Genomic DNA, 16,972 nt, shown 5'->3' on the forward strand with positions numbered 1-16,972 from the left:
TCTATACAAACTCTTTTTCTACCACGTGACCTGTAGCCTTTTATGCCACGGCGTTTCAAGTGCTCATGTACATGCTACTAATGTTGTGAGATTTTTAGATTTTAACCATCCTCTGGGTGGAAAAAATCCTTCACATTCCCTCTAAATCTCCTACTCTTCCCTTAAATCTAGGCCTTAGTTATAAATGCCTCTCGTAGGAGGGGAAGGTTTCTCACAATTTACCCTATTCACACCCCTTATAATTTTGTATATCTCAGTCGGATCCCCCCACTCCACACAGCCTTCTCTTCTTCAAGGAAAACAAGTCCAGCCTATCCATTCTCTCCTCATAGCTGAAATTCCAGGCAACATCATGTGGATGGAAGTTTAAATAATACAGGGTAGGGCTGGGGGAAGAAAGGATGCTGAGGTCTGTATTGAGAAGTTTGGCCCTGCTATCCTTGAGTTGGGACTTTGAAAGTTAAACTATTTTAAGCAAATTAAATATTTCTCAATGAATAAAAGGTTATCCCAGTGCTGATTGAAATGTAATTCAGCAATTAATGAATATTCAACATGCCAGGAGGCTTTGGATGATAAAATAATGACCTAGTGCTCACTCGTATTATCAGCCTTCTTGCTCAGCTGTTTTCCTTACTTCATTCAGCAATGTCCTCAGCTAGGCCCAAGAAGTAGCTGCATCAAACTGCCTTGTCACATTACGATAGACTTTGAGAAAGCTGCCAGAGCTGAGGGTCGACAGCTGCCTTCCAAGTGTACCAGATGTGCCTGGGGGCTGAGATCAGTTTTGGGCGGAGGGTGGTGTGGGGGATGGGTAGTGGGATTTGAAAAATGCCTGGATGATAGTCTGATCACAGAGGGTCTTGGTGCTTTGTCTTTAGGGAATCATTCTGAGGCATACATTCAGTCTCTGAGCCTTTGAAACAGGAAACAAAGGGGCTTCACTCTGTATTGCCTGACTCGGACTGAAAGGATTGATTGGCCAGAGCTGCACATCGAAGCCACTTGTCTTCTACTCTGTCTCTGACACAGTAATTTCCTCATTGTTGTTTTCATTTTTTCCCTTTCTTACTGTGTTGTAGTCTTGGCCTTGGTGCTTTATTTTTAACCTTGATTATGAAAAGCCTGGAGAGCATTCAAATTTCTACATGGCGAAGACTTTTTCAATGGCAAATTAGTCTGTATGGATAGGTTGGAAATTGTAATCGGTTACCAAAATTACCTTTAAAATATAACCCACATTCTGCAAGGATCGGCATATGGAGATTTGTGAGCTACACTGATTTTCCAGAGGCATTTGTCAGGTATGGAAAACTGCCTTTTGTGTCCAACAACAATAGTTTGAAAATATAGTTTTTTACCCTACCTATTATTATGTTACTTTATGGAAAGCAATGCAAAATACATTTGATATGCCACCATTTAGTTCAATTTTTTTAAGGTTCAGTTTGCAAATATTTCTTGTGTTTCTTGTAAGTCTTGACAACTAAATATAGCAACCCTGCATGATGGTACCACAAAATACCTGAAATGTTTAAGTTGCATTTATGTGGTCTCAATTATTAAAATAACTGCAAATCTGCTGTTGAATTGTTGAAATTGTTTCCATTTTTTGATGAGGTGGCTATTTTTGAAGCTGGCCATTTGATTGCACCTTAGGGTCTGTTTATTTCATATTCTGTCTTTCCTTTACACTGGCAATGAACTCTGCATTTGGAGATTTATACTGTGAGGCTTTTAGATTTCTACTTTTGTCTAGTTTTTCATTGGCTCAGTTGGAGTACTTACATTTTTTTTTCCTGCCTTTTTTCTTCACAGACCTCATTTTAGTTCCCTGCTGACTATGTATTTTGATGTCCTACTTCATAATTCTAAAATTGCAAAAACTTTTAAGACAAATGATTGGTTTTGATGTATCCATATTTTACTCTACTGTCTTATCAAATGGGTTAAATTAAAATCTGAGGAAAAAATGTAGAAATATTCTTTTACCACCACCATAACCTGCTAAAGCACTTTACATCTAAATAATTGCTTTTCAGATGTAAGTACTGTAGTAATAAAAGGATGTGATAACCAAATAATCTCCCCAAAGGTTTTGATTGAGGGATAACTATTAGCCAGAAACTGGAGATAGATGATGTGCTGCAATTGGTGATAGTTCCATGGGATCAATCTTATTCCAACAGAGATACCTGAGGGCTCAGTGGCATAGTCCTTTTTTTGACTTATTCTTCCAATGGTCCATAGCTTTCTTGGTAATTCAAGTGTGTCAAGATAAAAATCCTGCAGATGCCAGGAATCTGAAATAAAAACAAAATGCAAGAAACACTCAGTAGGTCAGGCAGCATCTATGGAAAGAGAAACAGTTAAGGTTTCAGGTCCAGGACCTTTCATCAGAACTTCATTTGTGTTCATCTAGATACTACCAGAATGTTGTGAGAGTACCTGCCTCCACCCTCAGGCAGTACACTCCAGATTCCAACCACCCTCTGGGTGAAAAATCTCTTCCTTGGATCTCCTTTAAACTTATCATTTACCCTAAACCTATACTGTCTAGCTTTAGATATTTCTGCTATGGGGAAAATGTTTCCTACTGTCTCCCCTATCTATGGTTCTCATATCCCCCTCCTTGGCCTCCTGTGCTCCAAAGAAAACAAACCCAGCCTATCCATTCTCCTCATAACTCTCCATTCCAAGCCTCATTCTGGTGAATCCCCTCTGCACTCCAGTGCAATCACATCCTTCCTACAGTGTTAGAAGCAGAACATGGCTTATAAAGTCATACCATAACCTCCTTGTGCTTACAATGAAGTATTCCATATGTCTTCATGACTGTATCTACCAATGCCGCCACCTTTGAGCATCCCTGGACTTGTACATTAAGGTCCCTCAATATTTCCTTGGACCTTGCCATTCATTGTGCATGTCCTACCATTATTAGTCCTCCCAAAGTGCATCACCCTGCATCTATCATGATTAAACTCCATTAGCCATTGCTCTGGCCTCCTTACTAGCTGATCAATATCATCAGTATCAAAATATACCTATCAGGTGTGCTGACTAAATATAAATCCATTATAGCTAAGGTATTTACTTTTTCTGCAACTTCCAGTAACTTTGCAAGGAAAACCTATTTCTGATCAAGGCAGAAACAGGTTTTCCTTGCAAAGTTACTGGAAGTTGCAGATAAAGTAAATGCCTTAGCTATGGTATCAACATTTGTCCTTATTATTTGAAGTGCCTTGTGATCTTTTTTGATACCTGAGATTGTAGATGTATGCTATTAAAGAATGTAGATTAGGTTTACAGGACTTCTGTGAAAATTGCTCCCCTGTAAAAAGAGCCTGTGAGATTAATGTGGTTAATTTAGTACCCCTTGATGGATGTTTTATTTGTGTGGTAAAATTGTATTTACTTCATTTACTGTGGCAGGAAAAGTGTTGGGTTGACAAGCTGATGATGTGAAGCTGCTCTAGTGATTTTTAGTCTATCTTTTATGCGGTGATGCTAACACTGACACATGCAATTTATCTAGGAATATATGGTTATTGTATGGGAGAGAAGGAGGACAAAGTAGTTTTATCTTTTTGTTTGGTGAATGTCTCTGCTGAGAAGTTTCATTTGGTTACTTGATGTGACTGTGGTGCATTGTCCTTTCTCATACTATGCAACCTGTCTGCAATTTTTTTTGGTTAAGAACCTCATCATCCTTCATTGTTTCTCATCTGTGATCTAGTTTAATGGATTGCCTTTGCTTGGCTTGATACCTGTCCATATATAGCCCGAGATCTCCTGTGTACGTGCAAATACAAATTAAAAATAGATTAAATGCTCCCACTTTGAATCTCTTGAGTATGTTGAGACTTATTTTGTATTTTTTTCAGTATGTGCAGCTAACTTAATTGTTTTATTAAGAGGTTTGGTTAACAGTGCAAAGATAACAGCCAATGTATTGCTGTGGATGTATTAAAAGAAAAATAAACTTTCTTTATTCTTCAAATGCTAACCATTTAAGAGTTCAGTCCTTTAAATATTTCTGTGTGAATTTTGGTTTCAAAAAACTGAAATAGTCATACGTTATTAGGAACCCAAGATCAATTTGTATGCTTTGAGCCCAGGATATTGTGTTGTGAAGTGTAGAATGGATATTCACTGCCTCAATGCTGTGGCTTTAGTAAAAGAACTGGAAAGTTAGAAGAGGCATCATGTTTTGCACCAGTGTCTCCATATCCCATAATTTTTGTCCTTGATGTCCATTGATATCCAATAACTTATACATTTGTTCATGTATTGTCATCTCTGGGTTGTAGTCTATTTCATCTCATTTTCTGACAACTGGAAGAGAAGACACCTTTGCATCCTATTATTTTGACATGAACTTGAGGGCCAGATCAGTTGAGGGCCAGATCAGTGAGAAATTTAAAAAATAACTTGAGCTCATTGCACCTTCCAGCCCTCTCCAAACCCCAATTCCAATGGCTTTGTTAAATAAGTTATGAGATGTTGACCCTCAAAGTGACGTGGCAAATCATCAACATGGGCCATTAGTTGAATTATTTTCTGTGACAAAATTTCATGGACAAAATTGTTTGCTCATGCCTGGGAATGTTAAGTTTCTTTTTAATTCGACAGCATAAATCCCTGAATATTGTTTCATCATTTATTTGTCAGCTTTGTTACTGCATAACAACCGAGAATAGGTTTGGAAAAGCATTGTCTTGGTATTGTGTAGACCATTTGCTCAATAATGAGAGATTCAGACTGTGTTTTGTTTCTTTCCATTCAGGTGATATCACTCAAAAGGGCTATGAAAAGAAAAAGGCCAAACTGCTGGCTCCATACATACCACAGACTGTAGGTAAGGTGTAAATGATTAACAAAATAGCAGACTAAAAGGAATGCGATGGTCTTTGTCACTCGGATTGTGACAGTCTATTCAGCTACCTGTGCTACACCTCTCCCCATCACAAACATCTCACTTGATGGAATTTCTCTGTTTAAAAGCCATGTTGCCCTCTACGCTCATCATGTCCATGAGCTGCATCTTTGTTATCTTCATCATATTTTAATTAAACTGTTGAATATACAGTCTTCTGGTCCTTGCACCTGCTTTTGTTGTAAACGGTTCCCTTTGCTTTCAAATTCACCCACTCTCCTTCAGAAGTGCCACTATGTTTTTTTTAAAAGGTATTAATCTTGTATCTAATCTTCATATATTGTTGAATCTGTTACCTTCCAAATCCATGCACATCTTTCCCTCAACTCTCCAATCAGATTTTTGTCTGTGCCACAGCACTGAACCGTCCCTAATCATTGCAACTGTGATGCACTGTCATTTCTCGTACTACTCAACTTATCTGTAGCTTTTATGATTAACTTCATCTAGTGTCTTGTCTATTATCCAATTTAATAGGATTGCCTATGCCTCGTTCTACATACCTGTCCAGATGTAGCCTGAGATTGCCTAGAATGGTCCATTCCCAAGAACCTTATCACATCTACGTGCCCTTAAGCAAAGTCAAGGGCCCAGTGATGAACCACCTCTCCTGACTTTTTTAACCCAAAATAAACTTTATTCATAATAAAAGACAAACTATATACAATAATAAAACAGTGCAAGCCTTTACGTTCTTGTACAGATCAATCATTAGTGTTAACTTTTTATATATAAAAAAACACAGCACTGATGCCACTCATGTGGCTCCATGGGGTGATACCCCAATCCCGTATTTACAATATTTAAGGGGCTTTCTCGACTGACCCCGCCCCTCCCTCTCCAGTGGCAGAAGAACCCTAAACTGTAATCCTTCCCCACCGAGCTCTTGCGTTGGCTGCATCCAGCTTCAGTGCATCCCTCAGCACATACTCCTGCAGCCTGGAATGTGCCAGTCGGCAGCATTTCTCTATGGACATCTTGCAGTGCTGGAAGACCAACAAGTTTTGGGCAGACCAAAGGGCATCTTTCACCGAGTTGATGACCTTCTAGCAGCAGTTGATGTCCGTCTCTGTGTGTGTCCCTGGGAACAGCCCGTAGATCAGAGAATCCTCTGTTACGCAGCTGCTGGGGATGAACCGTGACAAGGACCCTGGCATCTTTCGCCGCACCCTCCTTGCAAACCCACAGCCCGCAAAGAGGTGGGTGACCGTCTCATCCCCAGCGCAGTCCTCCACCTCTTCTGACTGCTCCATTGCTCTGTGTTCTCAACAGTCTGACTAACAGTCTGAGAACGACTTCCAATTTAAACTTTGCAATACCCAAGTGTTGTCTTCACTTTCTGCCACAAACTCCTTTCCCTCCCTAACTGTTGCTGACTGGGATTAGGCAATTCCTAATCTTGGTGTTTAATTTCATCCTCAACTGTGCTTGCAACCCCATTCTCTTTATCATTCCAGCTCTGTGATGCTACTTTTCTGCACCTCTGCTTCACCCATTTGCTGCCAATGTTGTCATGAATATACTGTTAATGCTATTCTCAACTATTCTGTGCTCATTTAGTTAGATGAACATGAGCTCATCCAGAACTCTTTCCTGTATCCACATGCATTTATCCATCACTCATGCTAACTAGCATATATTGATTTACAGTCCACCAACTCAAAGATTTTAAAATTCCTGTTCTCATGTTCAGTTAGGGTTGACCCTCTATCTGTAAAACTTCACCCCTAACCCTCAAAGAACTCTGCATTCTCCCTTGTATGACTTTTTGTGCATTTTCTGCATCTAATAACTGGTAGCTGTACCTTTAACTGTGTTACGCTAAAGCTCTTGAATTCTCTTAAATTAATGAATCTAGACCTAGTGCTGGAAATAGCTCAATGACTTAATTCAGACCCCTTTGTCATAATTCTTAGCTAAACACTCCTTGTCTCTGTAAAGTGTTGAGGAGGTATAGAGATTATTTCAGTACTTTGAGCTGTGATGAAATCATACTGTCTTGTGAAAGAGCTAGGTTACCATGAGATCTTTAAAAATCAAAGACTGTACAAGCCAGTATAGATTTTAAGAGATTTCTGTTCCCTTGAGTTAGAAAGTTTTGAAATGTGTTTTATTTATCTGTGTATTTGAATTGTTTGTTCTACACTGAAGATCATCCACAAGATTAGAATGCTGGAGAGTATCATAATGCTAATAGTTCCACAGTGGCCAGCGGGTGGTAGGAGGGGGGTGGGGAGTGGAGAGAAATCTGTTTTTGTTTGTTTGGAATTGAGGGCAGCATGGTAGCGTAGCGGTTAGTGCGATGCTATTACAGCGCCAGTGATCGGGGTTTGATTCCCGTCGCTGACTGTAAGGAGTTTGTACGTTCTCCCGTGTCTGCGTGGGTTTCCTCCGGGTGCTCCAGTTTCCTCCCATATTCCAAAGACATACGGGCAGGTTAATTTGGGTTTAAGATGGGTGGCACGGACTTGTTGGGCCGGAAGGGCCTGTTACCACACTGTAAATAAAATGTTAAAAAAATCTGCCTGGTTCTTCAAAACTGGGCAAATTCAGATTTCTAGAGCATACAGGTTGTCATATAGATGAGTTTTCTTTGGAAGACAGATGTGTTTCCTTAAGGTACTCCCCATGTATATGCAGGTTTTCTTTCTTATGAAACAGATTCATGAGAAAGGACCAGCTTATCTATCAAGAGAAACAAAGGACTGCAGATGCTGGAATCTAGATGAAAAACACTAATGATGCTGGAGGAACTCAGCAGGCCTGAAGAAGGGTCCTGACCCAAAACGTTGACCGCCTGCTTTTCTCCATGGATGCTGCCTGGCCTGAGTTCCTCCAGCATCATCGTGTTTTTCAGCTTATCTATCAACTTTGCCCAGTATCCTGACGCCTATAATATTATTACTGAACACTTCACATTCTCCTTCATTTACCATAGTGAATAAGGGGAATAAAGCATTCTGGTGACCCTTTTAGATGATTTGAATCTAGTCCATGAGATCACATGGATTGAGAGTTCATATAGTATGGGGTGTAGCTTGGTCAGTGAGGCTTCTGTTGTTCACTTCCAGTCCCATTCAACTGTCTAGTGGGTAAGATGACTGTTGAGGCTCAGTTGTTCCTCAGCTGTTAATGGCTTCTGATACTGTTCATTCTTGTATGAGTATCCTGGAGGCTACGTTTGACCTCTAATTAGCTGATCTTCATTTATCCATAAAAATACACTTTTTCCTTTAAAAGGGCATATTTGCTGTGCTTGTTTCCTTGTGCCACCCAGCCACTTGCATCTGACCAGGAAATGGTGGCTGCAGCCTGTTTATAGATCTTCCTGATAAGCTTTTATCATTTGCTCTTTGTGGGGCTTGCCTCAGTGGCCTGGTTTTCCTAATTTACAGATTCCTGTTAGTTCCGCAGCGGGAGGATGCTTGGCAAATCCTCTGTTCTTTATCAGTTTGCAGAGCTGTGTTATTTCCTGATGAAAGAAATGTTATTAGTGATTGCCAAAAATGTTGACCTGTGTAACAAGGTGCCCCAGAATAACCTTGTGTAACCATTCAGAATTTTGCAGAGTGCAGCTTATCCTTTGTCTTGATATGTTCTGTTGAAGCTGTTCATTATTGATTAGGGTTGTGTCTTTATAGCCTGGAGTGGTTAATCTGTCTGGTTGGTTTGACTATGATGACAGTTCCTTACTCTGTTAAATGATTCCATAATGCTGATGCAGGGCATTTTGAACATGTTTTAATCACCACTTTAGTGGATATTCATTGAAAGGTAACCAAGTATACAGTCATTTGAGACTACACACTGATAAGTCTTTGTTTATTTGTTAATCAAAAAATGTAATTAAAGACATCTATATTCATAATTAAACCAATGTGGCTACCATTTTGGGCAACAATGATATAAACACAAATGGTAGCTTAAAGGCTTTTATCAGGTTTATCATTAACAGCTACTGGTTCCTGTTATTGAATGTGTGCACCAGGACATGGAAATAGCCGCTTCTGCGTTCTTAAATTCCTGCTACAGAATTTTTTTACCACACCTCCCATCATTTGTGTAATGTGTCATGCACTATGATTGTCAACTACTTGTTCTGCACAGTTACCTAATTTTAAGGAGCTCCACTAGAGCAAGGAGTGCCTCATAAAAGATTGTGAAGTATGGACCTCTACAAAATCATTGGCACTTTTGGCATATAGGCCTTTCTCCACCAATACATATTTTGCTCATCAAAGTAAAGAATTTAAGTAGCCAAACAGTTGAATTATTAAACCATGCTTTGCTGAAAAGTTAAAATTTCTTGAGCTGTGGCAAAAAGATGAATTATATAGTAAACAAACGATTAACAGAAGCACTGCATATTTTAAAAACTCTTTGCAGAACATTAAAGTTGTATATTTCCCCAAAAATATTATTTAAAAATCAGCAGTAAACCATAAAATACTGCTGAACATTTTGTGAAATTAGTAAATGTTAATATGAAAGCATTCTTGTTACCTTTATACTCATAGAATCTCTTTGACAGGCTGACTTTTGATTTTTAAACATATAGAAGATCTTACAATAACTTTACAGGGAACTGTGATGGTAATAACTTTTTACTGGTTAATTTTGTGTTTTTATATTATTTTTTTCATCCATGCAATTTTTTTCCCATGATCTTAATTTTTGACCAATCTGGAGATTTTATTCTATCCTCTTTTAACTTGATGTGGCAATGGTCTTTGCTGGTGGATTTTGTAATTCTGCCGAGGTACTTGCTTGGTGGAAGGGCAGCATGAATGCTGTTTTGTTGCTCATTACGAGGCTGTCAAACTGGAGTGCAGGATCTTTGAGCTTGTGTGGTCGAAAACTAGTTCAGGTGCACAGTAAAGTAAAACTATTTGAATAGACTACATGAGGGGGGAAAAGCAAGCTAACGAAGTATTTGTAAAAAGCGTATAGCCTCTGGAAAAAGCTAGGTGTAAAAATGTTGTTGCAAAAGAATCATTAGTAGCAAAGTTATGATAAAATGGTGTTCCCTTCATAGACACCATTTTATAGTTACTATTTTTACGACATTCACTTGGATTCATTCTCCTCAAGTAATCAAGAACTAAGTTGGAAGTCCACAGTCAGCAATCATCAGGTATTTCCTAGGTAATTGTGTATGTGTGCTTGCTCATATGTTTCAAATAATTATTGTGTGTTTCTATTGTTGGCTAATTGTCTGTGCGCACATCAGGATGCCCATTGTCTGTATCTGCCTATTGCAGCATAGTATAGACACAACATTTATTTTCTAATGTTCTGAAAATGTTTGTGATTTATAAGGCACATATTTGTGTTTTAATGTGCTCGGGGCATTTGAAATTCACCTTGGGTGTTGCAAAGTAACTGCATCATGAGTGTTTGTGTTTGGATTAGTGATAAATAATACTCACTAGCCTTGTTTTCATTGGCTTGAGGGGGTGGTGATTATGGGAACAGGTTGCAGATACAGATACTGATGACTTAGTCACTTAAAGAATTACCTGTTCTGTTCAAAATTAAAATATATGCAAAAATATAATCTGTGAGGTTGCTGACTAAACCTAAAGTGGTGAAAGTTTCACTAACAGGGAAATTTGCTTTAATCTGATTTGATTTATAATTGTTCAAAACTGCCTGTTTGCTCATTAAGTGAATGTCAGTCTTCTATTAAGGAATATGTGCTGCATTTGTGTAAATTAAACACAAGTATTTCCACCCCAATGGCTTGTTTTTAGGTTTTGTTGTGTAAAATAGCCCTTTTAACAAGCAATTAAGGGAGACTGATGGAAAGGATCATGAGAGGTGGTGTGAAGTACCCAAATTATTACCAAAAGGCAACTTATCAAAAGAGTATTGTCTTTTGAAGATGGCAGTATACACATTCCTTGAGGGTGCTTTGTAACGCTGGTGATTTTATGTGAGGTTTGCATATCTAGATGAGATCATGAAAGAATGCTGGTGGTTGAACAGACTCCTTTGTAATATGACTTTCAGACATTTCACTCATTACGGAGTCTCTACATCTGACTCACAAAGGACCACCTTCATAAGAATGTAGCATTTTTCCAAATGAGACCAAATAGCCTTGCTTTTTATTGACCTTTCCCAGAGCTGAGAATGCCAAAGCACAACCATTATCTCTTATGACATTGCTGACTGTAATGGCCAAGAATGCTGACTCTTATATAAATAGACATTTCTATTTATTGTTTTAGAACCCTGAGCTAATCATATCATGGGTTAGCTAAATGGTCAATTTTTACTTGATGTTCTGGCACCTAAGTGCACCGACAGCTGGCCATTGCACAATTATCATCCCTTGTCAAATAACTTTGCCAGAGTTAATTTCCTGCTGATTACCAGACTGTACATGACACATACCTAACCTTCCAGTTTTATTATCATGGTCAAATGGCACCTTTGCAATTGAATACATATAACTTGAGTGATCCGAATTGTCCAAGCCTTCATGTGACTAATATGAGGATTTCTGCTGATAACTTGAGAATTGACCTAAGTGATTACATTGTAAAATTTCTCAACACTTTGTATATGGTTGATGTATATTAAATGTCCATTCAACAGTGGACACAATTTAAAATATATTACGCCATGTTGTATCTGGATGGAACAATGGTTCTTTTCTTGGCACGGTAGCGTAGCGGTTAGCGCAACGCTATTACAGCGCCAGCGATTGGGGTTCGATTCCTGTCGCTGTCTGTAAGGAGTTTGTACATTCTCCCGTGTCTGCGTGGGTTTCCTCCGGGTGCTCCGGTTTCCTCCCATATTCCAAAGGCGTACGGGTAGGTTAATACGGGTTTAAAAAAAATGGGCGGCGTGGACTCATTGGGCCGGAAGGGCCTGTTACCACGCTGTAAATAAAATTTAAAAATTTAAAATTTAATGTTGCATAAATTTTTCATTGTTTTGCGCACCGTGATTATCCCACGGAATGTAAACTAAAACACTTTAGACCTTAATATGCCGAATATAATTTCATTGCGACTAATGACAGCAATGTAGTTTGGTCTTGCATATGTTGCCAGAATTCTGCCTGCTGTAAGTCTCAGATAAAATTTGTGCAAATCAGGTAAATGTTTAAAAATGAAAGAAATGTTGACAAATTATACTGAAACCAGAAATTTGAATTCACTCGTTAAATTAGAGAGCATCCTTTGGCTTGCAGAGCAGACATGAAGGCCTAATTCTGCTCCTATGTCTTATGGTCTTGATGTTTGTTTGCTATTTTGGAACCCAACTATGTTGTGGGTTTTTAAACCTCAGTTAGTGAATGTTCAATGACAGTATTGCATAGAATGTTGTATCTCAGTGATGCATCGTTACAGAATTAATATCCTCTGGCATGCTTCAGTTAATTTTATGCTACCTATGAGACTATGCATTTTAGGCACCTCACTTTCCAATTTTCATTCAATGCTCAACTTAGTTCAACACACAAATTATTGAGTTCCCTCTCCCACCAGGCTCCACTACCTATCATCCTCCCCCCTCATCTGGTTCCATCTATCACCTACCAGTCTCTGTCCCGCCCCTGCTATACTGGCAATCTTTCTTCTTCCTATCAGTCCTGATGCAGGGTCTTGTCCTGAGACATTGACTTGCATCTTTTGCCTTCACAGATGCTCCATGATCTGCTGAGTTCTTCCTGCCTTCTGTTTTTTGTTCCAGATTCCAGCATCTGCAGTCTGTTTTATCTTAGTAACAGGAACCCTTGCAACAGACAATCACATGAAGGATTGTACACCTCTTGTCATTGTTATTCCAAACTACTGAAGTCATATGCAGTCAGTTGCAAGGTTGGCATTTGACAACAGGGGAATTTGGAAGGAGAACTTTTATTATAACTGGGTAAGAACAGAATGGGAATCAGCAACTGGTGTTTTGTGTCCTTAACTGAGAATGCATTTCGTGAAAAAATATTTTGGGCCTGTGTCATATGAATCTGATATAATGCTAATTTACCACTAATAGTTTTATGTAGAAATATTGAGCCTTTGAACAACACTGACGTTGGAAGCCTTTGACAAATGTAAATGTATTTAGATGGAGAGTGAAAATGTTGGCATATTATCTGACTGATGCCAGGAGGAAAACTGAATCTGTTGCAAACATGCCTCACTTTCATTTGTTGTGCATTCTTTCCATTTTGTTTCGCACATCCCTAGCTCTCAATGGTGCTGTTTATGAAAATTATCAGTTCATCATATGTGGTTTACCACCTCAGCACAATAACCATGGTATCACAACTATTCCATGATTGAAAAGTCAGGTCAGTGAAAGTATAGCAATATGAGGTTCTCAGTAAATTTGATTTCTTAGCTGTAAGTGTGTTAAGCGGTGCTAGTGGGCTAAAGACAACACGTCCCTACTGTACAGGAAATTTTTTAACCCAGATTTCAAGGTGTGCCAGAGATGTAGTGAATTTCAGTTGGTTTAAATTATGTGTGCAATAGATTCCTGTGATTTGATTTGCAGAGAAATACACAGCCAAAATATATCTGATGCAGAGCTCTTATTGAGTTTTATTGACTGTGATAAATTGGAACAAAGATAGAATATGGGAAAAGAATAATGCAAGATTATTTAGGTGCTTTTGGAATCTAGCAATGCTATTTTTCTAAAGACAAATAAATAGAATCTTGCAAGCATAGAATTATGGGAAAATTAAACATGGAAAATGTGTTAAGCAGAACCATTCTACATTGGTGTTACTTACCCAAACAACAAACTTTATCCCATGTGGCAATGCTGTGTTTATTTTTGTGTTATTTTCTTTCCTGCAACTATCAATGACTTGTATCCTTAAAATACAGTTGCTACTATAATTAAACTGAAATATTTAACATCTTTGTTACATTGGACTTAATTCTAGTATTCTCACTTTGTGGTCTCATTCTAGAAACTTGAGCTTACAATCGAGACTAATAGCCTATTGCACTACTGAGGGTGTGCTGGAGATGCCTCCTTGCACGAGACATTAAACAGTCAGCCTTTTGTGATGGACGCAAGAAGAATAACCTATGGATTGATTCTTTTTTTGAAGAACTGAAGAATTCTCCTCCGTGTCTTGGTTTTAATATTGGCCCTCAAGCAATGTTACTAAAATGCATTCCATCAGGCATATCCAGTCCCTCTACATCTCCATCCCATAACAGCATGGTCTGAGAGCCTTTCAATTCTTGCTTGAACTGGGACCTAACCAACTCCCCTTCACTGCAACTCTCCTTCATCTGGCTGAACATATTCTTACAAAGAATTTCTTCAACTCTACTTACTTTCCTCAAATCAGGGTTATTGCTACAGGAAGTTGCTTGGGCCTAAACTATGGTGTCTCTTCACTGGATATGTATAACAGTGCTTTCTTCAGTTCTGTTGAAGCCTCCCACATCTCCCTCTCCTTCTCCTCCCTCTCCTCCTTTTTCTCCCTCTCCCTCTCCCATTAATGAATGCATTGGTGCTACTCTCACAGGACTCATTCCCTTGCCTTGACTGTCAATTTCCACCTTGTTCTCTAATCATATAGTCCCTATCTGACTTTTCCTTGCCCCTTCTTGACATTTCTATCTCTATTCCGGAAGGTTAGCTACCATCCATGAAAAGCCACTTACTCCCACGGCTATGACAACTGCATCTCCATCTACCTGCAACCTGTGAGGACCCTATTCTATTTCCCATTTTCTCTGTCTTTGTTCTAACAGCTCTGAGTCTTCCCTCACCAGTTCTAGAAGATAAAAAATTTCCTTTTTCTTTAACAGTGGCTTCCTCTGGCACAGTTGATAAGCCTCCTTTTGTTTTCTGAATTCTGCACTCAACCCCCCTTCCAGACAGAACAAGGATGGGGTTGCGCTTGTCCTCGCCTGGCACCACACAGCTTCCCCAATCAACGATCATTCTAATTTTCACCATTTCCAATAGGGCACATCTTCGCCCCCTCCCTCTTGCCTTCAGCATTACAAATTGACAGTTTCTTCTGCAGTTCCATGGTCCACTCTTCCATCTGCACTCTTCTCTTCTCATTGGCACTTTTGCATGCAACATCTGCCTTTTACCTCTGCTTCGCACTGTCCAGAGGGATATAAACAATCTTTCCAGATGAAGCAGCAATTCATTTTTACTGCCTTTTTAGTGTATTCTGTTCTCTGCTCACAATGTTGTTTCTTCTGCATTGGAGAAACAAAGTGCCGTTTGGGTGACTGCTTTGCAGAATGCCCTGTTCAGTCCACAAGAGCTTCTAATTGTCTGTCACTTTTATTCTGCATCCCAGTGGCACTCAGACCTTGGTCTCCTACATTGCTCCAACGATGCCAATGTAAGCTTGAGGAACAGCACCTTGAATCCCATCTACATACGTTGCAGGGACTACCTCTCTTTCCTCCCCTCTTCCACCTTCCCCCCCCCCCCCCCCCCCCATGCTACTTTTAAAGCAATTGGTACTGAAACTGATAATTGATTGTTATATCATTGTCATTTGTGGGGGCTTGGTATGCTGATTTTGCTTTATTATAAACAAGGAGCTGCACTTTAAAAGTGTTTAATTAGCTGTAAATTGTATTGAAATATCCTGTGGCCATGAAAGGCATTGTACAAATGCTAGCTTACTCCTAATGAATTCCATTTGCTGCTTTTGTGTTTTTAATCATCTAACAAAATCTTCTTCTTGGTTCTATTCAACTTCAATTATACACGGTTAACCTTATTACAGTACTTGCAATTTTGGACACCACTTACACCAGCCCAGTGTCCAAATCATTGACAATAGCCACTGAAGAAAAGTTTTGCACAACTGTTTCACTCCATTATAACCAAGTTTTTTGCCATCTGAATTGCATAGTATTAAATAGGCTCGTTTGTGCTAATACACCAAAGTTTCTAGGGGTCCTTGTACATTGTGTCCACTTTTTTTTGTTTACCCATCATGTCTTCATCTCAAGGGATGATCCAGGTCAAATCGAATTTTACTTGGTGACATGTTTCATCAGTGTGGGTCCTAAATAGCAGAAAGGTATACACTAGACTTATTAAGTAGATAATTCCCTACATCTTTGCTGGATGCATATAGAGCTGATGGTGTTGATTTATGAACATGAGTTCTCGACAATATTTTGTATGTTGGACAATATTTCTTTTGAGAATCTGGTCGATCCGAGTTGGTGTTTGGCTTTAATGCAGAGGGATGCTGCAGCTTTTTTGCTGATTTTTTTTTGTATTGATTCTTTTGGCAGAGTGCATGATACATCGAGAAATAAACTATTCCATTGGGATCAGCATACTTTGTGCTGTTGCTGCAGAGAAGAAGCAATGGGTAGAATTCCATGGATGTTGCTGACATACAGAAACTGAGATTTAGTGCTTAAATTTGGCATTCATTCAGGCAGGGTCGCAGTTTTATTTGAGCAGCTATTGTTCGTCAGTGGTGCCGTTAATAAGTAGAAGCACCGGTTGAATAATTTATTGGCCACCAAAGGCTTTTAAGTATTAATTTTTGTTTTGGAATTTTGAAAACGCTAGGTTGAAATCTAATTGTGGTAATGCCAAGCAGATTGCATATTTATTGTCATCATTTTTTTTTGCTTCATTTTGAGTTTCAGTCATATTGAAGCTTTGGTGCTAAATTGTGGTCAACATTATCTCCCATATTCAGCATCTGAGTTTGGGCCAGCTCCTGAAAACATTGTAATCACGTAGTCAGATGTTTTACCTTTTAGAAAATTGCTTAAAGTCAAGTCCTCTTATTGTTGAATTAAACACAGAAATGATTGAGCACCTCAACTAGTTCTTGAGGGTACCCAAATTGCTTCATACCTGTTGTATCATTTTTGAAGTGCTGTCATTAAATCGTGTTTGAGGAGCCAGTAATGGGGGACATATCAGAATAGTTCATTTCTTTTCAAAAAAAGGGTGTATTGTATTTTGTCTTTTGAGTTTGGAGACATTCTCAGCTGAGGAGCTAAATCCCTGCTAATGAATACAATAGTACTGCACTGAAGTACTGTT

The 16,972-nt window shown here is 38.9% G+C and overlaps 1 protein-coding gene across 1 annotated transcript in view; it reads left to right on the forward strand.

Annotated features, from left to right (window-relative positions):
• LOC127568815 (disco-interacting protein 2 homolog A-like) overlaps nt 1-16,972 on the forward strand; it is a 202,336-nt gene that overhangs the window by 61,336 nt on the left and 124,028 nt on the right. Inside the window, 1 exon segment of the mRNA XM_052013011.1 lies at nt 4,790-4,861. Within this exon segment, the coding sequence (XP_051868971.1) occupies nt 4,790-4,861 (72 nt within the window).

The sequence above is a fragment of the Pristis pectinata genome, chromosome 1, assembly GCF_009764475.1.
Source record: "Pristis pectinata isolate sPriPec2 chromosome 1, sPriPec2.1.pri, whole genome shotgun sequence".
Lineage (NCBI taxonomy): Eukaryota > Metazoa > Chordata > Chondrichthyes > Rhinopristiformes > Pristidae > Pristis > Pristis pectinata.